Here is a 23,876-nt window from a genome sequence, read left to right as displayed (position 1 = left end):
CGAAAGTCAACCGAAGTCAACTTCTGGCTAAGTAGCAACTTCTGGCGTTTTGAATTCTGGCACTTCAGACATTCGGCATTTTAAAATGTGCACGTGAGTGTTTTAATGGGAGTTACAGAGCTCATAGTTTTTGTGGTACCAACAGTCTCAGGGCAAAAACCTTTTGATAGGTTAAGGTCGAATGATAAATGCAGCAGAATTATCAGTTATCATTGTTAAGGAACTGAAAGGGGAAATACAACGCAAAATCACATTCCGTTGAATTTTTCTTTACCAAGGGAGGAATACATGCTGGCAAGATGAACAAACGGGAGCATACAACCTATGGCTCTGTCTCTTATTGCTTGAGAGTCAAGTTTTTTGGCATGCTTGAGATTGACTGCCGGCGGGAATAAACCATTTCAGAAAGTTTACTTCTTAAATTTTGTGACATCGTTACTTATGAAAACTGAAAAATATTGATAAGTATTCTTGATTTTAGTTGTAAATTCTCGGTTATGTTTTTAAAGTTGCCGTCTATGCTCACTGCAAAAGGTAGATAATTGCTAAATTAGATAACCGCTAAATTACAATTAAGAAAATTAATAAATACACTGAGTATATTATGACTGGCTTCCTTTGCGAACTCTGGAGACAGATGACTGAGCCGCAAAAAAACCTAGACCATTTATCTTTTTATCAGTTCAGTACTTAGTATAGCAGTTCCGTATTTTCCATCCTGTATTTTCCTAAAAATGGTAGAACATCATCTGCAGTTGTCAAGAAGGTGGATGCAGAAAATGCCTTTCTAGAATTCAACAGTTTTCTTGCATGACTCTTTCGCAAAAATTGAACTGTTAACCTGTAAAACAATTGTAAAGACGTTGATTCAGAACACAAGAATTCGGAACCACAAAAGGCACGTAGAAACAATGTAATAAAGGTAATCGAGTAAGTTTTTTGAGAAACATCGAAGAACAGACTAGAAAGACTAGAAAGAAGGCAAGTCGACGCCCCCCAACCGAGCATCCAGGTCAAGGCCTCGATTTATGAAAAAACTTTAAAAGTCTAGTAGGGTCGGGGGGGGGGGCAATATTGACTATAATTACACGGTCGAGCTTCCTAGTTAAAGTTGGGCTTATATGTTTTAATGGGTCGAGCTAAAGTCTTTTCATAATGAAGAAAGTTCAGCTAAGGTCTTTTCATGAGTCCCCCATTAGTCATTTCATAACCAAGAAAGTCGAACTATGGTCTCTTCAAGGGTCCACCATTAGTCTTTTCATGAGTCTGTTTTTTTCACAATTCGATTTTTTTTTCTGCTTCTGTACATACAAAAGCAGAACCGCAGCAAGACTAAATGGCTTTGCACCAGATCAGTTGAACTTAAGAACCAATTGGAAAAACTGCCAAAAACTTTAAGTTTTGTCAAATCTTAAGATAAAGAGTTATGGCAGCTTGAGTATAATACCACCTTACTTGATTCAATGAAACCAGCTAGCTTTGGCGTATTGGTCCTAGTCCCATTAGCCATGACAAAATTTCGGCGTTCTTCAGTTTGTTTTCCCTTTTAAAATCATGAGCTATATTTCTTTAAAAAAAGAATAGTTAAAGTTTTTGAGGGTTTTGTGGTTCTTCTGAATCGTAAAAGGTGCAGGAGCATACATGCTGACTACTTTTTATGTAAAATTGCACGTAAGTTTTTAATGGCTAAAAAGCAGACTTATGAAAAGACCAATGATGGACCCATGAAAAGACCCTTGCAAACATTGTGTCGAGCTTAAGTTTGTGAAAAAACTGAGTCGAGCTAAAGTCCAGAATGTCTTAAAGTCCAGCTGAAATCTTTTCTTTTCATAGCTCTAATGAGTCAAATATGGTCTTTTCATAGTACATTTTTGGTCGAGCTTTGTTTTTTCATAAGTCTGTACCTAGACCTGGGCACCCCCGACCCCCCAAGAGGCATCGACTTTGTCACAGCTCTTGAGCCGAGTAGCAAATTATATGTTGTTAAAGTATAAGCACGCTATTCTGCGAAAAACAGTACTTGTGCATGGTGGGCGTTCAGGTTTCATGTCCACTAAGGGGGAGGGGGAGAGAATATAACCCAAGTTAAAATCTCGTCTTGACAAAGTCGGTCAAAACTGTCACTCCTTTAACGAAAATGGTTGTTTCATTTCCTCTGATTATAAGACAGTCAAAAATGATTATACTGGTCCAAAAAACAAGCGTTTTGAACGTTTTTCCCTATATATCAATCAAAAACAACCACTTGTTTTTTTCGGACAAAATTAGTGGACACGAAACCACAAACCTTAGTGGACACGAAACCACAAACCTAATTTGTCACTTGCAGATAAGTTTGTCTCAAACACAACAAAAAGCCTCAATATAAAGAGGTACGCATTTCTACTATCAGAAATAATTTCCTAAAACTGAAAGATCTGACGAGTAAAGAGTATCTGAAAGATTATGAACGCTTCCAAACACAATTGATTGAGTCTGCTAACAACTCCAGGAAACAATGGAATCTGATCAACGAAGTCAGAAATAAGTCTAGAACTCGAACTAAAATCCTCTCTTTAAAAAACTGCTTCGAGGATGTAATAACTGACAGCAAAAAATAGCGAATTTGTTGAACTACAAATTTAGTAAACTTGGTGAATATCTTTTGAATAAACCAACCATTAATCAAAAACTTTCAGCAGTTCAACCCTACTTTGTTCTCGTTTCGTTTCTTTACCACATTTGATTGTCGTAAAGCTCTCAACAACTTCAATAAAAACAAACCATTGGGTCCTTTGACTATTCCGGCTTGGGCATTAAAAGATGGTTCTCATTTTTTAGCCGAGCCGATATGTTTTCTTTTTAACGGATTTCTTAAACAAAACAAATTTCCTTCTCTACTGAAGTTCGCAAATATTACACCTATCCACAAAAAGGAGACACTGAAAATCCGCTGAAATATAGGCCTATTTCTATAACGCCTGCTTTGTCAAAAGTTCTTGAGATATTAATCAAAGATCAAATAGAGGAACACCTATCACAAAACAACTTCCTATCGAAAACACAGTTTGGTTTCAGAAAATTTTTTTCAACAATTGATGCTCTTGTTTATCTGACAGAAACTGTAAGACACAAACTTGATGAAAAAAAAGTGGTCACTGCTGCGTTTTTAGATTTATCAAAAGCTTTTGATTCAATTGACCACTTGCTTTTACTAGAAAAACATAAACAACTTGGTTTCTCCTCTTCGGCTATCTTTTTCATTAAGAGTTACCTCAGTGACCGACATCAACGAGTAGTGATACCAGAAGCTGAATCTGACTGGCTGGAGGTCAGGCAAGGAGTTGCACAAGGCACAGTTTTAGGACCACTCCTTTTCAACCTATATGTAAATGACCTACACAATTTCATCAACTGCAGTTTAATCCAACACGCTGACAATGCGGTTGTTTATACTTTCGGCAGAAAAATCACTGATTGCAAGCTTCATTTAGAGAAATCAATTTCTTCTCTTGTTGACTATTTTTCATACCATTCTTTAAAACTGAATTCAGAAAAAACTGAGTTCATTGTCTTTGGCACTTCATCCGCAGCAGAGTCTATTAAAGTTGACAACCGTATAATAAAAGAAGTTGAGAATGTGAAACATCTCGGAGTAATTTTGGACAAAAAATTGTTGTACCAACAACAAGTTAAACAAATACTCAGTAAGATGGCGCAAGGAATAAAAACACTTTATGTCCTGAGAATCCTAGTACCATACCATTTGCGCAAAATCTTACTGAATTCTCTTGTGGTCAGTCATCTCCAGTACTCAGCTGTTTTTGCTTTCGTCAATTTCAAAAAAATCTTCTGACAACCTTAGAAAAGCAACTCAATTGGGCAGTTAAAGCTTGTTATTTTCAACGATTTAACAGTTCATCACTTAGTATCAAACAAGATAATTGTATACTGCCAATTAAACAATTGCTTGAATACAGAACAGCACTGTATGTCAATCAACTCTTGACATTTAAGAAGCCTGCCTGCCGGAAAATAACAGGACTTAGCTTGCCAACTTATAAGTTTTACAGACATACAAGAACAAAAACTATTTTTCTTGAAGAGAGGTCAAAAACATCATGGCTGAACAAAAGTATCATCCGAAGAGGCTTATCATTTAATAATTGTCCTGAAAAAAACTTAAAAGGGAATGAGTCAAACAGGCGGGTTATAAAAATTTTCAAAAACTACTTTTTCAAACAATTTCAGAAGGACCCATTGGAAACATTGTCGGCAATGTTTCTTGGAAAGCTTTTAAATTTAACTAACGCTTCATTTTTGAGTTTGTATTCTCACATGGGAGCTTAGAATTTGTTTCTTCTACCTAGAGAAGAAAATCTTTTATCTGTTACTTATAATTTATGTTATATCTTTACGCTGCCATTTGTGTTATTTTTAGGCTCCTTGACCTATTTACTCTCATTTGGAAATTCAGTGTTTTTTTTTAATTTGAAGTGGAAATGAATTGCTGATAATTGGTTGTTTGGGTCTTTTGCATCATAGCCCCAGCCCCCCCCCCCCAGCTTAGTGCTCAGACAACCTATAGCCCCCCCAATCATGATAATTATACCATAATGGGGGGCTATAATGGGAGAGACCGGTTTGTTTTACCTAATAACAAGCGGAGTTTTTCCTGAGAATGAGTGACTTCCCTTTTCGGTGGCGTGAACTCATGACAAAATACATTCCTAGTCAGTGTCATCTTCCAGTTCTCATCGTCCAAACAGTTTTTTCCGCGCCACATACATAGTACAATTTGCTGCCTCAGTGGAACTGTAATCTGCTCGTAAAAGTCGTTGACATCAACGGCAACAGATGACCTCTCATGGTCGTGATTGTTGTAGGCGCCAAGAGTGCCGCGCAGGGAATTGGAGAAACCTATCGTCAAACCAGATCGAAAATAAAGAAAATTACCAAAACTTGACAAACTGCAGCAGCGTATATTTTTTAGATGGAAACCGTACTAACATCTGGTTAGGTTTGCCGAGCAGGGCCACCGTGCAAGGGCCTGACTAACTTCTCTAACGTACCGTACTTCTGTCATATCAAGATCAATAAGTTTAGAACTAAGTTCAACTTATCACTAGCTGCTACTTTGTTATAAGTTAGCTTAGCGGATAGAGTTGTAATAGTGTTGCGAGTACACTATCTCGAAATTATATTGGAATCGCGAAGCGAATACGAAAAGTAGTGAGCGTGGCTAAATTTACTTATTGGAATTGCGGAGCAAATCCAAGCTAGACTTTGACGTGCGTAAATCAGAAGCGTTTGCAGAGCAACTTAAATTCAGAATGATAAACGAGATTATGATTACTTATATTAAAATACTGTGGACAAATTAAGAAATAATTTAGTAGACTAGCGGGAATATATTTATACGTGAATAATAAAAAGTCATAACCCTAGTTATGATATATTTATGATTTTTATATAAAATAGAGGATAGATTGATAATTAAGTACACATACAAATTTCGATATATATATATATATATATATATATATATATATATATATATAGGTAATCATATGTATCACATTTCCCCCGTGACAAAAAATTGAAATATATATACAATTTTAAAATGAAGCAACACCAAGAATCAAGAAGTTAAAACATAACTCAAAATAGATTGGAGAGACGTCGCAAATGCTCAATTTAACTGACAATAAGAGTAAACTTGTGTATATGCAAAGCATATGTGAAGAATTATTGAAATGAGAAATAAGAATGACAATTACAGCACATTGAATTGGAAAATCCGAATAAAGTTGGATTTTCAGAGCAGATACATTGTAAAATGAAAATAGGTAAATGAACAAGTTGAGAAGCATAAATTAAATTGCACATATGAGTGGATTTGCAGAGCGAGTACATGAATTAAATTAAAATTGGAATAGAACAACAAATTGAATAAATTAAATTTGGTATACGCATTGAAAATTGGAAATACAGAGCAAATACATAATTGAATAATGAAATTGTAGTTTGTTTCAGTTTTCAAAGTTTGAAATTTTCATTATATTTCATTCTCTGCATCCCACACCGACATTTCCCGTTCTTGCTCATACTCATAATATCTAATTCCGGGATCAGATGGTGAAACTTGCCCCAATTGTAGATCAGGTCGAGGTGGTGACGGGATTCTTGACTGTTCGGCGTCTTGAATAAGGGCTACTACCGAATTTTCTGGTTTTGAGGCTTTCTTGTCTTTCTTATTTTTTCGCTTCTTTGGTTTAGCTGAACTTGACTAGGCCAAAGAACTTGTTGGGGATATATCCGCATCAGTGAATCCATAAAATTGAGGTCGGTTGCGCTTGCGGCCTTTTGTTTGATCGTCCTGTACGGGGGGTATAAGTGATGATTGTGGGGCTTATGGAGCGGGTACAGGTGGAGCCGGTACAATCGAAATCATTGGTTGATCTGGAGCTGGCACATTCTCGTGAAATTCATCGGAGATGACATTATGGCGTCTTTTGAGCTGTGGCTTTGTTGGTTTTCGTACCATCAGCGCACGCGATACATTTGTGTTTACTGACGAAACTACCGATGTAGTATCTCGTTGACGGTGCCTGATTTTTATCTCGCCCCTCTTTTGCTTTTTAAGGTCATTGATGTGTTTTGCAATTTTAGATTCCGTTGTTTTCTCGTAAGGGGCAGGGCGTCGTTGGGCATATACCCACAAATTTGGGGATCTTTCAGCTTTTGTCCCAAATTTGGCTAGATCCCTATCTCGAACCTTTACTGGGGATCTGCTGGGCTCGTTGATGATCGTTGTCGTGGGTGACGACTTCGTAACGAAAGATCCAGGCTTGAGTACTTCATACAGGCCTGCCAACTGTCTTTTTGCTCGTTTTTTGTTTGGGAGTTTTCGTCCCAGCTTGAGTTTAAGGGACTGTTCCATTCTCGGTATGGGATCCGTTATCTGCGGGTGTGTTATAAAACGAGACTCTTTGTTGCCCGATTCTCGGTAGCGCTGACCTGCGTCTAAAGATGCCTGACACATCTTCTGTTCGATTTCGGTATCGCTTCTGTTAACACTGAGCCACCCAGCTTCACACAGAAAGTCATCCGCAGGAACCGTTTCAGCATCTAAATAGTGATTAACAATTTTTCCATAAGTTAGATTTAAACTTGATGGAAGTGTGCTAATATTCCTTGAAGGAGTATTTGCAGGGCGGCCGAAATGAGCTTCAAAGGGTGTTATCTTTGTTGTTTTCTGTTTAGTTAGTCGTAAATCAGAAACTATTTGTTTAATCGCTTTAGATGTTGAAAACGTATCTTTATTTTCAGCTTTCATACAGGATAAACGTCTTTTGATTGTTTGTATCATTCGCTCTACCAATCCAATAGCTCTATGATCCTCAACCGGAGGGTCGAGAATGTTAATATTATTTTCATTACATTAATTCGTAACTTGTTTACCTACAAGACAAGTTGCTTGGTCTAAACGTATTTTTCGCGGGATTCCGTGAGTATATGCGTAGTCGCGAAAGAATTTCACTACATTTACTCCATTAGCATTGTCAAATATTCTAACCGTCGGTTACTTGGAATAACGATCAATACATGTTAAGAAATAAATATCTTTATCTTTATCGTTAATTATCGGACACCCAAAATCAATCTGTATTTCTTCGTTTGGCTCTTGACAAGCTTTGTGTGGATGCCATTTAGATTTTGGTATGATAGGTTTTAAATTCTTACAAATCTCTGTACATGGGGCGCAATCGGATGTTTTTGCTAAAATTTCCGTATGCATATAGGGCCATCATGCATATTGAGAGAGAGAGAGGTCATCCCCCAACTACCAGGGTGCGTCAAATGGATGGATTCGAGCACCGCCTCCTTAATGGAATTCGGGATGGCCACACGATCATCTACACACAGACACCCAGATTTTACGTGCAGATCCTTCCAAAAGGAGTGGATGTATGTGCTCACTTCTTTGCAACGGGCCTCATCATCCTGTATGACACAGTCGCGGATCTCTTTCAACACCGCGTCCTTACTAGTGAGGACCGCCAGGAAAGATTTAGTGAAGAGCTGGTTGGGATTATTCTCAAAGATCTCCTCACGGGATAGCTCGATGTCGTATTCCTCGAGTGATGATGATGCTTGAGCGTTACTGGGCCCGGCACTTGTAGTTGAAATGGGGGTAGATTGGCTGCGGAATGTCACTCTCGGGGTTTGTGGTGAAGTGGGTGGATTACTTTGTGATGCCTCATTTGCTGACATTCTGATATGGAGTATTTGCTGTTTTGAATTAGCTATTAAATGACAATTAGAATTTTGCGACTGGATTCGCGATGCGAGTGTAGTGTCAGATTTGAGCAAGTGATTTGTGTGGCACTTAAAGCGAGAAATGAATTTTCGATTGTAATTATTGGCTTGGGCTTGAGTAGTGAATGAATTATTTGAGGAATTTGAAATATGCGTGCTATTTTTAGCAGGTTTGCAAGAGTGGACGCGCGTCTTCTTTACTTGTAATTTGTATTTATTGTTTATGTGCCGCTTATGGAAAGGAATTTTATTTGAGTGACTAAATAAAGATGTAATTGCGTCGCGAATACGGGAAATTGTTGCTACCATAAATTCCTCATCATATTGAGTGACGCTTTTTGCTTTTTGATTTGGTTGGCGCGAAATATAATCAACTAAACCCGTTCTAGTGCCAGGAATATGCTCGATATTAAAATCGAAAGGTAACAGGCGATCGATTCATCGGGTTAATCTTATATTATAAGATTTATTGGAACGGTGAGATTTTAAGACTGAAAGAAGTGCTCTGTGATCTGTCAAGACAGTAAAATTCTTCACAAAGAGATAATATTTAAAATATTCAATAGCCCAAACCACCCCAAGCAATTCCAGTTCATTTATACTCTAACGTTCTTGATTGCTATTAAAAAATCGAGATGCAAAAGCTACCGTTTTCCACCCTTCACAATCCAATTGCTCAAGTGCAGCGCCTAAACCTTGACGAGATGCGTCACATTTGATTCGCGTTTCCAGTGTCGGGTTAAAATGAGTGTTTTCTGTAGCATTCGCAATAACGGTTTTGATATGCTCGAAATGTGTTTGATGATTTTCATTCCAATTAAATTTGTCTTTTTTCTTTAATAACGGCCGAAGAGGATGACATATTTTGGCAAGATTAGGAATAAACTTACTTAAGTGATGGACACGACCCAAGAATGACCGTAATTGTTTCAGTGTTTTTGGAGCTTTGATTTCCGCAATTGCTGCTGTTTTAGATTCTATGGGTTTAACACCACTTTGTGAAAATGTGAAACCAAGCCAATTTATCTGATGTTTTGCGAAGTGACATTTGCTGAAGTTAATTCTGAGATTATCGGCCTCAAGTTTTCTCAAACAATCGTAAACGTATTTGAGGTGCGATAACTTACTACCTTTGCTAACTACAATTATGTCGTCAAGAAAACAATATGTGTTAGACAAACCAACCAATGTGTAACCCATCGCCTTTTGAAACTCCGCTGGCATATCTGTAAGACCATAAAATCCCGTTTTTAAACGATACGTACCTGTTGCGTCACCACAACTGATATTGAAATTACAATGACGTGCGGTATCCGGATGCAAGATTAATTGACTATATGCGTACTTTAAGTCAATCGTTGAGAAACAAACGTTTTGGCCATGATTAGAGTCATTAATGTGCTGTGAAATCGAATCGATAAGGCTGTCTATGTTTGGCAATTGGTATTTATTTTTATGTATTGATTTGTTTAAAATTTTTGAATCGAGAGCTAACTTTACAGATTTGTCCTTCTTGACTGTAATTACGATAGCGGAAATAAAATTTTTATCGGAACATTCTGGTAACTTTTCAATATGTCCTTGTTGTGAAAGTTTTTTCAATTCGTCAGATACTTTGTCCAACAGATTTATAGGAACGCGACGGCCTTTTTGGTGTAATGGGGTGTAATTTTTATGAAATTTTGAACGAACAATATGTACTTTGGACTTACCGATTCTGGAGATTAAATCAGGAAAATCAGTTGCAATTTGTTTCTTGATTGGACAGTATTCTTGTTCTACCTGGTTAATTGTCGTTTGATTATCTGACTGTTGGATTGAGAGTCCGAGTACAGGAAACAAATCTCTACCTAACAGTGGGCGGTGGCCATCCGTCACGATTTGAATTTCTATTGGATTCGCGTACCAATTGTTACTTTGAATTGAAGTTTGAAGAATGCCTAGCGTATGAATAGGTTCGTTGGAGAAAGTTTTCAATTGTTTGGGATTCGCCTCGCGTATCCACTTTGAATTTGAGTCTTGGGAAACAATTAAAGTTGCCAATGATTCGTTTATTATTGTGCATACGCTGCCCGAATCCACCAAAACATTCGTTGCTGTATTTCCGATCGTTACGGGGAGATTGATTGCCTCCACTGAAGTTGTGAATTCCGCCGAAGATACTGCTGCCACGCAATTATCTTCATCTGATGAATAATTCGATTCCAAGTCAGGATCAAAATCAATCGAAATTTGATTAACGTCTTCAGCTTGATCATCTTTTTTGACATTATTAACCCGTGGCCTAGGTTTTGGGTACCAATTAGGGTTTTTTTTGGTTTCCGACAGACTTTTGAGAAATGATTTTCAATACCGCAATTATTGCATTTCTTTCCTCGAGCGGGACATCTATTGCGATGCTCAAGAGTCCAGTTCATTCCACAGAAATGACAAGTTGTGGGCTTTTTCCGTGCCGTAGTGTTCATGGTAGAAAAAGGAGTAGCATTTGCGATGCGCATCCGCTGCACTTGATTGACGGTTGAATTGAGTTCATTCTTATTTGCATTCATTTTGAGCTGGTTGAGGGTACCCATTTCGATGTTAATTGCTATTGCCAATGCTTTGTCAGGTTCTACCGTTTCTTTTAGAAGTTCTTTTTGGATATCTTCATTCTGCATGTTTGCGATAGAAACATCTCTAATGATCGTATCCCCCTTTTCTACTAAATCGCAATTTTCCGAAAGTTCTTTGAGATGACCATAAACTTTCTCAATTGGCTCTCCCTTTTGCTGTTTTCATTTAAGAAAGAGATATCTATCGAAGGTGATGTTGTGAATTTGGATGAAAGTTGTGTTCAAGACATCCCAAAGATTTCTTGTTGAAATTTCATCCAGATCAACAGTCGAGTTTTTTGAATTGAATATTCTCCGCCCTTCTGTTACCAGACTCAAGTACATCAACGACGATGCTTTTCGATCGCAGAGTTTCCACTGTTTGTCTCCGCATAGTGTGCCTACCGCTATAATGCGTTGACAATTATTTTTTCATGCTGTTTTTGCCTGTTCATTTCGGGTGCGTCGATCTCGCTCCGATTGTGCTGTCGGATTTTCAATTGCGTCCTCATAGGCTGCTTCAAGAGGTAGAATTAGGTTTTCGGGGGGATCGGCTAATAGTAGATCCACTTCAATTCCTTCACGAGCAAGGATTGCAAGTTTGAGCTGTGTCCTCCAATGTTCCCATCGAAGTGGAGGCTCAAGGGTTGCCTTTTCCCAGAAAGGCTGTATTCCGAGTGGAGATTTGCCACTGTCCTTGAGTGCTGACTGTGCCATGTTATAAGTTAGCTTAGCGGATAGAGTTGTAATAGTGTTGCGAGTACACTATCTCGAAATTATATTGGAATCGCGAAGCGAATACGAAAATTAGTGAGCGTGGCTAAATTTACTTATTGGAATTGCGGAGCAAATCCAAGCTAGACTTTGACGTGCGTAAAGTAGAAGCGTTTGCAGAGCAACTTGAATTCAGAATGATAAACGAGATTATGATTACTTATAATAAAATACTGTGAACAAATTATGAAATAATTTAGTAGACTAGCGGGAATATATTTATACGTGAATAATAAAAAGTCATAACCTTAGTTATGATTTATTTATGATTTTTATATAAAATAGAGGATAGATTGATAATTAAGTACACATACAAATTTCGATATATATATATATATATATATATATATATATATATATATATATATATATATATATATATAGGTAATCATATGTATCACATAGTTAGTGCACAAATTATCCATATTTTTTGTACTCTGTTTGTACTCTTTACTATAATGAGGTTAAAGCATCGCATTATAGTGAATTAAACGGCATTACGGCGACTAACACAAGCTTCAATGAAAATCAGAAATGAATTGGAGCAAAAAATTGTTGCAATCTTTCCCCTGCTGTGTCACCTCGATCTACTATTCCGGATCTTAGTATCATAGTAAGCCAGTACTGATTCGTGTAAAATGCTGTATCAGTACTGTATCATACTGTTCTAAGGGTTATTTTAAAAGACTTCCTAGAATAAGCTCAGATAACATTTTTGTCATGAATTTGGCATGCACAGTCGGTTTTGATTCCTTTTTCTGTTCAGAAAATCAGATAGTGTCTGGAGAGAATCTGTAATAGTTGCAATCCGAATTCGTTAAGCAGGTGTCGCAACTAATTAAAAATGGTTAATTTTTGGGCTAGCAGATGAGCTGAGAGCAAACTTAAGCCGCTTAAACTGAATTTAAAAAAACTAAAACTTGATACTGATGAATAATCAATTCTTTTATTCAAGCATGAAACGTTTTTATTTGGCTTCCCGATTTTGGTTTTAAAAGTGCAATCTAAAAGAATTCGGTTTTTACACAAATATCCCGTTCGTTTCCTCACTTCTTTACAAAAAAAACGAATTTGCTCGAGAATATATACTAGGCAAAATCGGTGTTTTCCGAACACATGTATTAAGATCAGGAAAGTAAGCGAGCGCAAATAAGTCCAACACGCTCAGTTTTTGGTACATAGGTGGGTAGACTTCGCATTCTATGCTGTGCGCAATCTAGCGACAAGGGTAACGGACTCTAATTTTCTGATCTCGTCGGTCATATCCGTTTCATGTCGGCGGCTTCCAATCTTTATGAAACTGTTTTCAGACAGGGGTTTTTGTTTTAGCTGAAGTATTTTCATAAAATTATTAAGTGGAATAATTAATAACCCAAACGTAACAATTTATAAATCGATCAACCAGTAACCAAAACATCACAACTGAGATGGGAATGGAATTTTTTCAAATCCGTGCGAGAGTTTTTAAAAAGTTCTGTTTTACGTAGCTCTTTGGCACCGTAGTGTATTAGTACTAAGTGCTTCTGTTGCCTAAGAAGGTCTTTGTTACGTGATGTTGCATGATTTCAGAATTAAAAAATGATTATAGTTTTTTTAGCTGATATTGAAAAGTTGTTTCTATATTTTATTTGTGTAATTATCACCTATCTGTTGCAGCTTATCAGTTTTAGTTTCGATTGTCTTTTGAAGTCTCTCTTTGTGTCCAGAAATAGGTAACATAACTTTGACAAGGTTTCACTCTTCACAATTTTTTTTTAAAAATGGAGTACTTACCGAACATTGAGATAAGAGCATCATCGGCCGCATTGTAATAATTGCGATACTGTTGATCTAACAGGGGGTACTTTTCAATCAAGTTTGTCAAATTCTCCCTGGCTGCCATCCGGACTACTTGATACAAATCATGGAAACTCAACTGGATAAATTGCATCCCCAGAAGTCCAAAATTTCCAAGATTTTCAGTCAATTTGAGAAACTTTTCCAAATCCAGATTGAGGTCGCAAATAACAATATTGGGGAAATTGACTAATTTTGATCTTTCGAATTTTAGCTCCACCACAGTTGGTTTCTCGACTACAATTTGGTAAAAGAGTTTCGACTGAAAGTAAATACAAATTGAAGTAAACACCAGAAATAGGGCGAGCCAGATTACTCTGGCTTTCAAAGTACGACTTTTGGATGCGAGAACAGCATTTGAAACCCCGTGAAGAGAAGAATTTTGAGCCCAATTTACAAGTTTGTCCATGGTCGATTCACTTACTCATTATATCGGTTTTTGAAAAAGGATTAATCAACCCTGTTGATTAACTTCGTCGACAAATATAGCTAAATTACTTAAGTAAATAAATTAAAAGTTTACGTTTTCTGAAAACTTTAGATTTATGTGCCAAAATAGAGCATTATTTTAGTCACCAAAATTACAAATAGGCAAAGCTTTGCATTATAATACATTGATAGTTTGCCAATTTTAGCGGTTATTTGTAAACATCGAACAAACAAATTTGAATTTATTAAATTGATCTAAAATATGGTAATGGCGGTATCAATTTAAGCGGTAATTAATTTATAGGCGGCTAAAGTCATAGAGGCTGAACGCGATTTTATTGTAGTTTCCATTCTGCTCTGTTTTTTGAGGAAATTTCTCTTAATGATAACTAAATGTCTTCTTCGCACTCTAGAGGCGCCAACTTTTGGAGCCTCAGCAGGAATTAAAAACTAATTGATCTATTCTGATTTGAAGTTAAAACACAATAGCTCTTTGATAGATGGAAACAAAGACGAATTATGCGGATAGTTAAATAATAAAATATTGAACTCTTGAGCTTTTATTTGAAGCGGAAAACAAGTTAATCATTTACAATCAGCAGATAGAGTTGAGAGCAAACTGATGCCGCGCTAAGGCACACCAATTTTCAGTTGAAAAAATTGTGTTGAGGCGTGGCGTTGTTTTTTTCTGTTTTCAAATTTTCAGTAAGTGCGGTGACTGTAATATTAATTAGGAGCAGCTGAAAAGAGAACCATAAATTGATTGAAGTAATCCGACAACGCCTCAAATTAGGTTCAAAGGAAAAGAACTCATCCTCTCAATTCTTACGACAATAAAGATAGGGAAAAGGTTCTTCAAGGTAGAATCATAATTTCAAACAATTTTAAATTCTGTACTCTAAACTTTTTAATCAGAATCACTAGTTTTTTCTTACATAACCAACGTAAAGAGAAGAAAACAAAAAGCATGAAATGAAATGGACTGCTGACATTTGATTCAGAGTAGAATGATTTAAATTCAATCCTTAGTTGACATCTCTTATGGAATCTTAGCTAATCGCAAATTATAATCAGTCCAGATCGTGAACAGATCATATTGTCATTTCAACACATCATGAAATGGCAACCGACACAATTGCGTTTTCAATGTTGCAAAGTAATCCTAATAACCAACATGATATTTTAATTTAGTAATAAAATTTGGTCTCACAGCTCATTGGGTAAGGCAACAAGGTAGTGAAATTACTGATTCCAATTTCATTTCACTGTTGACTAAATTTGTACGCAAAACTCCCCTCAATTGGTTATTCTATAAACACAAATAGAGTTATCTTTGGGTTCTAGCAAGAATCATGAATGCAGCTCCTCGGATAGCGATTATAAAAATTGAATGGTCTAAATTGTTAAGAACAACTAACTGATCCCAAGAAATAAAGCACTCATTGTCAGCAATAACCGTCATTCTCTTCGGCGTCTATTTGAATTTCTGTGGGGAAAAACAACCCGAAAACTTCAATGAAAAGTGAAACGAAAAGAATGCCTCTTTCTCAACAAATATTTTTAAGTGTGTCATACTTCCGCTGTCTGCTGCTTCAAAAATATAGTCAGCTTTCAAGGCCACATTAGTATTTGAATTGGGATGCAACGATGTATCGTAGTCACATCAAAAGGCAGCCGGCCAACTTGCTTGCCAAGAGGGAATATATACTGTCTGGTATAAGTTCTTATTTTCCACTTGGTCCAAATTTGCAGCGGAGCAAGCTGATACAATTGTATGGGGAATTTTGTTTTGCCTGGCTGTCTTACCAACAATCCTGTAACATGAAACAACGCGGTCTCCATGAACGTCCAAAATCTCAATTTTACAGTACATACATTTCCTATTAGCATTATAAACAAGTGCACTCAATATGTACATTGCGCTTAACCGAATATAATTTGCAGTCAAATGAATACCGAGAACGGTTATTGATGGCACTAATAACCTTGCTCCCGAATAACGTAGAGACAACGATTGAACTCTCGCCTTTTCTCTCTTGTTTCTCTGCTTTTCTATTATTGCTTAAACAGTTTATGGACAAAAACTTCTTAAACTTTCCAAGCGAAGGCTGGCAAGTCCGAGGAGTTGAGGCTATCATAGTTTTCTTGAAAACACTGTCATCTTTTGGACTACTACCAGTGATACATGAAAAGTGCTCGACATTATTGAGCTAACAAAAACAGGTCTAATCTGGTCGAGACACTCCCGAACACCTAAACCTGATTTGCTTATTGGCCGGGTGTCCTGGAGAATAGAGTCTTCACTAAGAGTGGTGCCCAGAGTGTTTTTTAAAGGTTTTTGAACAATATCTGTCCAAGTATTACAACGAAAACACACTTTTCGGTGCCCCTGGACACTAATGAGGGTTTCCTGAGGTGTTTTGTGGGTCGTCTAGGTAGTTAAGTTTATCCAGGACAATAGAAATTTTTACTATTCATTATACTGTTGATCGATCTGTTGTGTCGATGACCATGGTTATAAGCCAGTTGATTGTCAACTAAAAGGTTTGTCGAAGTTTAAATTTTGGCTCGTTTTTCCTAGGCAACGATTCTCTGGCTCTGGATCAACGACAAGGAAGCTCATTCAAGACGTTCACGTTTCAAGAACACGCCGTCTCGATCAAATATTTTTTTCGTTAATTAGTAATTAACAAGAGACATCTTTTTTACTTGACAATTTACTTATTAAAATTTACCCAATTCCATTTTCCCTAATGCCATTATATTCAATGCCAATGCACTTTAATGTCTTCAATGAATATTTCGATTAGAAAATAGTTGTTGCTATTACAAGGATGTTTCAACATAATTAAGCGGACATTATAATCTCATGATCGGTCCATTCCAAGGGTCGCTGAAGCATGGCCATTGCGCTAAATAATAGCTCCGGTAATTTTGGCAAAAAAGTGAAATAAATTTGACATTGGGTAAACTTGCATTGGGTAAATGGTAGGGGGTATGATGGCATTGGGTATGATGGCATTCGGTAAACATGAAAGTGAGGTAATTTGTCCTGACTGCCATTCTGCAATCTAAATAAACGGGGGCGGACGCTTCGAACCATAATTCGATAATGCTTGTTCAAGAATAATTTAATCTCATTTATAGCCATTCACTGGAAGTCAAATTCTAAATTCCAAAATCGAAATTGTTGGACAATTTTGAAAGCAAAATCCGGTACATAACACAAAACTTTAAAAGAATTTAGAATTTACCAGGATTTGCTATTAAAATGATATTGAAGATTGCTTTCCCGAGGAAAGGAACATACAACAGTCATCGTATTATGACTCTAATAAAAGCAAATATAATAAAAAATTTTTTAATCGCAGTTTCACTCTACATTAAAGGATAGCCTTCGTTAGCATTCCAGGAATTTAGGAGATATGCAGTAGAATCAAGTTAGTTTTCTATTTTTGCAATGTTCGAAATAAGAATTCTATATTTCGTTGGAGAAATTAAGTCTTTATATTTAACACTCATATGAATTCGCGGCTGATCGATTTTAGTGATAAGACTCTCAACTTATTTCTTTGTGGTTCCACTCAGCAATGAAGATTTTGCTACAATTATTCATAAATTTGAAAAAGTCAACAAGAGGGCTTGCCTAGTGCTGTGAACTATGCAGAAAGTTCCAACGAAGAGTGGAGAATGTTAGCGCGATCAACCCGAAGCTATAACAAATGCATAATATGACCGTACTTCAAGAAAAGAGAGATTTAAACTCTTAATGCATTGAAGACAAAGAAAAATTAGAAAAAAATGTCAAACGGATTAATTCAAACCGTTTGTTTTCCTTTACATTTCAGACAATATAACTATTGCGTACCTTATTTAAAAAGGAGGTTTTGTTGATATTCAACATTTTTTATTTTTTTTCAGTTGGGCAAATCGAAAGGATGCTTTCAGTAGATAGAATAAAAGGTGAATCTTATTTCTGTCTTTTTTTGAAGCTGATTTTTTTTTGTAAAACAAAACTTTAGTTTCTCAAAAACGCACAGAAATTAATTTCAATTTTGGATACAGTTGCTCACAGCACACAAATCTATTTAAAAAAAGAAGGAAAACTTGAAAAACTATACACTTTATTTTTGCAATTCTTAAGAATATTTACAGAAAATGCCGATTTTATTAACCCTTCAGAAGAACAAAACGAAAAAAAAGAAAAAAAATGTTTATAGTAAATCTGTTAACATTGATTTTTAATTTTTATGTTACAAAACAAACATAAATTAATTTTTTGAACAAAACAAACGCTCATCTGATTGCAAGACGTGGTATTAAAAAAATCATTCAATCCCTCTTCAAGCAAAAATTTGTAACATAACTAAGCGGACAATATAATCTCATGATCGGGTCATTCCAAGGGTCGCTGAAGCATGGCCATTGCGCTAAATGACAGTTCTGGTAATTTTGGTAATAAAGTGAAACAAATTTGACATTGGGTAAAATTGCATTGGGTAAATGGTAGGGGGTATAATGACATTGGCTATGATGGCATTCGGTAAACATGGAAGTGGGTAATTTGTCCTGACTGCCATTCTGCAATCTAAATAAACGGGGGCGGACGCTTCGAACCATATTTCGATAATGCCTCTTCAAGAATAATTTTATCTCATTTTAATTAGCCATTCACTGGAAGTAAAATTCTAAATTTCAAAATCGAAATTGTTGGGCAGTTTTGAAAGCGAAATCCGGTACATAACACAAAAACTTAAAAAGAATTTAGATTTTAACTGGAATTGCTATTAAAATGATCTTGAAAACTGCTTTCCCGAGGAAAGGAACATATAACTGCCATCGTATTATGACTCTAACAAAAGCACCCGTGGTAAACCCAGTCACCTGGTAACTCCTGGGTCAGAAAAAAGGGGCAAGAATAAGGTCGGATCGCCCTTAATGAATTTTTTTGTATAAAGTTAAAACTTTTTTATCGCAGTTTCATTCTACAATAAAGGATAGCCTTCGTTAGCATTCCAGGAATAAAAGAGATATGCAGTAGAATCAAGTTAGTTTTCTATTTTTGCAAAGTTTGAAATGAAAATTCTATATTTCGTTGGAGAAATTAATTCTTTATATTTAACACTCATTTTAATTCGCGGCTGATCGATTTTGCTGTTAAGTCTCTCAACCTATTTCTTTGTGGTTTCACTCAGCGTTGAATGTTTTAATACAATTATTCATAATTTTGAAAAAAAAGTCAACGAGGGCTTGCCTAGTACTGTGAACTGCGCAGAAAGTTACAACGAAGAGTGGAGAATGTTAGTGCGATGAAACCCGAAGCTACAACAAATCCATAATATGACCGTACTTCACGAAAAGAGAGATTTAAACTCTTAAAGCATTGAAGACAAAGAAAAATTAGAATTGAAATGTCAAACGGATTATTTGAAATTGTTTGTTTTCCTTTACATTTCAGACAATATAATTATTGCGTACATTATTTAAAAATTAGGTTTTGATGATATTCAACATTTTTATTTTTTTTAGTTGGGCAAGTAGAATGGATGTTTTCAGTGGATAGAATAAAAGGTGAATCTTTTTTCTTTCATTTTTTGAAGCTGATTTTGTTTGTAAAACAAAACTTTAGTTTCTCCAAAACGCACAGAAATTAATTTCAATTTTGGATACAGTTGCTCACAGCACACAAATCTATTACAAAAAAGAAGAAAAACTTAAAGAACTATACCCTATATTTTTGCATTTCTTAAGTATAATTAAAGAAAATGCCGATTTTATTAACCCTTCAAAAGAACAAAACGACAAAAAGAACAAAAATGTTTTTATTAAATCCGTTGACATTGATTTTTAATTTTTATGTTACAAAACAAACATAAAGTTTGTGAAAAAAAACAAACACTCATCTGATTGCAAAACGTGGTATTAAAAAATCACTCAATACCTCTTCGAGCAAAATTTTATGATCAGCGAAGTATTGATAGATTTTGGCTCAAAATGATTATATTTTCTAATGATTTTAATAAATGTATGCAAATCAGTTTCCCAAAAAGCGTTTTATAGCATATAAAAACTAAGCAAGACCCACAGGGGTCACAAAAATTTCATCATTTTTTCTTGTAAATCAATTCCAACAACAAAATGAAGACGTTCAACAATTGGAAATTTTTCTATTTGAGCTCCAATCTAATCTCTCTATGTATATAATTCTTTATTGTAGCAAAACAAAACCGTTGAGGAAATATAGCGAAACATTTGAAAATAACTTTTTGATAACAATTTTATTCTTTTGAGCAATTGGGTGATGAGAATTCCCCTTTTGCCAATGAGTTGTTGTTTGCAGTTATGTTTGCTAACTCAATCATCAGTCAACATGCGGCAAAATTGTTTCCGAAAGTGACGGAACAATGGGGAAATTATTTTTGATAGTCACTTTCCATTACAAATCTAGGCAAACTAAAAAATAACTTTAAAAATTATCTCTGAACTTAATAAAAACGTCAGAAAAAAATTAGCCGGTTTGGTAGTACTAATGAAAAAAGAATCAAAATCTGGATTTTTTTTGATAAAAAGGAATAAAACAACTTAAAAAATTAAAACTCATTATTTCCATGAACTCGAGACGTTTGCTCTCAACTATGTGAAATTTCTTGATTAATAGGAAATGATAACATTCATAAAACCTATTAAATCTCAAAAGATGATATGAATATTTTAAGAGTATCAAAAAGCATACAACAAAAGAAGGAAAAAAAACTAATTGATTTCTTGTTTTTTTCATTTTTAATTTGGCGCAAGATACTTTTCTTCTCCCAAAAACTGTACACTAGTTGAAATTGTTTTTAAAAATTTCTGTAATTCTGATGTCATAAACGAATTAAGCATTCGAACGAAAGGCTTTCAACACGGCGCAACAATTTGATGAAAATATTGAGGCTAAATTTTCGTAGTTTTTGTATTTGTGTTCGAAACGAATAACATAAACATTCATAATTCTGATTTTGGATTTGTGTATGGGCATCGGTGCGATACAGCAGTCTAAATTGAAACTATATATATTTTTTTAAAGAACTAACTGTTATATGCATTGTTTTTTCCAACATATTAACTATTAACTATCAATATGTTTTAAAACTGCAAAACAATAAATTTAATTGAATCTGCTCCAAAAAGTTGGACAGTTTTTCAAGTGGGAAAGCGTCAAAGTTTTTAACAAAATTTTCCTAAAAAAATGATTTTTCCTAACAAAACAAATTGCCGTGCTGATGGTTAAAGATGTTTTAAGAAATTCAAAGGGAAGCATAGCTTTGAAATTTTTTCTTCAAATGGCTTTTTTCTGGTGCCTAACAAAAAGTTACAAACAAAACAAGAAGCTCAAGAAATTTGGCAGATGCAGATATTGGTAAATATGACGGACAATAATTATTCAAATTAAAACAACTTAGATTAAAAATAAACAATTTTCTCGTTAATCTAAACTTTTATTGCGAAAAAAACCGGTTCGCTTTGTCTTCGGTTTTTGAGAATTTCTCAAAATCACAAACAAAGAGTTTCATTTTCAGTTCAGTGAAAAACTATAACGTAATAAGCAAGGCCTCAGAAAACACAGGAAAAAAAAGAAAGCGCAAGCACATTTTTTAATCTGTTTTGTTTTGCGCGTTACTGTCACCATAGCTCACATTTAGTTGGTTTTTTCTGAAAATGATAACCTTGTTTTTACACATAATTGTCGATCAATGTTTATTGGAACACTTGAAAGCTGCATTTTGAGAATTTTCCAAATTTCTGGAGCAGATTTTTATAGTTTTCCTGTTTTGAAATTTCAAAACATATTGATAGTTAATTTGTCGGAAAAAACAATGCATACTTCAGTTTTTTTTCGTTTTAAATAAGAACATAATTTCGATTTGACGGCTTTACAGTTCAACTTTTTGGTCAAAAAAATAACTTTTCTTAACCCTTAATTGTCAATTATTTACTAGGAAAAACACGTGTGAGCCAGTAAAATTTGAAAAAATAACACGTTTGTAATTTGAGAAACTTGCAAAGCGTGGGGCCTTAAAAGAACTACTCGGCACCCCAATTTCCTTCGGGTTATAACTATTTGTCCCGTTTATAAGATTGAAAAGTCAAATGGTCAGATGAAAAAGCCATCGAAAGAAAATCCTGTAGTGCAAAAAGCAGGACTAATCTAAATGCTACAAAATTAGTTTCAGATCAATTAATAATGAAAACAAAATTGTCTTGTGAAAAGCAAGTGCAGATAAAAAATAATTTGACCGTGTTTAGTATAAGCCATCAAAATAACTAAAATGAGAAACCCTTCAATATAATCTTTTTAAGTGACCCTAAAAACAAAATCTGGCGTTAATATGAGCGGGGGCGTACATGAGGCGAGAGAGTTGGGTCCTGGGGCTTGGGGGTATGTCAGAGGAAGGGTGTTGGGGGAGGGGGAGGGGGCTCGCGGTACGTGAAGGGGGGGTAGGATGTAGTCAAATGGTATCAAAAATTCTGGAATTTACACCTTCACTAGAAGACTACCAGTTCCTGATTGCTATACATTACAAACAGCTATTGTTAAATTCCAATGATCGAAAACAGAAATCGACAATCAAAACCGACAAAAAATCGCGAACATCAAGAAGTCAAAATTCAAGTCAAGAACCAAATCGCTTTCTGCTAAACAAAACCTGTAGAATACCAATACTCCTCTTCGATTCGCAAAAAAACACACGTTTACAATAACCGCTTCTCTTCGAGAACAATTAAACATAACCGACTAACATCGGGCGAATTGCTCTCAAACGACCGGCCAGCAGTTGGCTTCGTCAGTAGCTAGCCACGGTTTAGTGAGGCCAGCTTAAGATTAAATGAATGGGCGTAAAGCTAGCGCAGCGGGGGTTCAAAAGTTGATTGGAGGGACTGATGTGGGGCCGTAGGTGGGTGGGGGTGTGGGATCAATTTCTAAGGACCACTCTTCACACAACAAGTATAAGTCTCCAAAACAGTTTCTCTAACTCGCATACTTGAAGACTAGTGGGCTGAAAATAATTTGACCGTGTTGAGTTTAAGCCATCAAAATAACTAAAATAAGAAAACCCTTCAATATACTCTTTTTAAGTAGCCCTAAAAACAACATCTAGCGTTAATATACAAATATAAACAAGTTCACCAGAATTAATGATGTTTGTATTTTCGGCTCTCAGAGTCATAAAGAGCTAAGAAAAACAAAGGCCCTCTAGAAAACCTATCCACCGGAAAAATTTAAACCTTTTCAAATGAAAAGTTAAATTGAAATCAAAAATCACAAATTTTTTTATCTTGAAAGGCAAAAGGCTCTGGAATCAACTAGATATAACTAGATCAAAATAACTAAAATGAGAAAACCCTTCAATATAATCTTTTAAGTGGCCCTAAAAACAATATCTAGCTGTAATATGAGCGGGGGCGTACATGAGGCGAGAGAGTTGGGTCCTGGGGCTTGGGGGTATGTCAGAAGAAGGGTGTTGTGTTAGGGGAGGGGGAGGGGGCTCACGTTACGTGAAGTGGGGTAGGATGTAGTCAAATGGTATCAAAAATTCTGAAATTTACAACTTCACTAGAAGACTACCAGTTCCTAAAGACTAAATGTCTGAACGACTCTAAGAGAAATTTATGCAAACATGGCGCTACCTCTTTATCCCGTTTCTGAAGACGAAGGTCAAATGGGTCCGACCAAAAATCGGCCAAGCAAAATATTGCATAAAAGAGCCAAACAGGACTAATTTTTTGGCCACAAATTGCTTTTGAGAGCAATTAACACTGATTTCCTAAAAAGTTTCTGTTAAGTCATTTATGATAATAACATTTCTACTATAACTCATTGTTAATGAGGATCAGAGATGATGACATTACGCGAAATAACAGCAGCTGAAGTTCGGAAAGTCTCGAAAGTTCTGTCAAGTTACC

At 35.7% G+C, this 23,876-nt stretch overlaps 1 protein-coding gene across 1 annotated transcript; it reads right to left on the bottom strand.

Moving 5' to 3' along the window:
• Positions 1-4,632: 4,632 nt before the first annotated feature.
• LOC142356187 (uncharacterized) lies at positions 4,633-14,342 on the bottom strand (the record flags this gene model as incomplete). The annotated part of the gene is made up of 2 exons (XM_075408144.1): positions 13,440-14,342; positions 4,633-4,899 (listed from the first exon to the last, which is right to left on the bottom strand). Coding segments are annotated over exons 1-2 (739 nt in total), but the record flags the coding sequence as incomplete, so codon positions are not given.
• Positions 14,343-23,876: the final 9,534 nt, after the last annotated feature.

This window comes from Convolutriloba macropyga, unplaced genomic scaffold (genome assembly GCF_964194025.1).
Source record: "Convolutriloba macropyga unplaced genomic scaffold, txConMacr16.3 SCAFFOLD_4006, whole genome shotgun sequence".
Classification (NCBI taxonomy): Eukaryota; Metazoa; Xenacoelomorpha; order Acoela; family Convolutidae; genus Convolutriloba; species Convolutriloba macropyga.
This window is presented reverse-complemented; position numbering and strand designations above follow the sequence as displayed.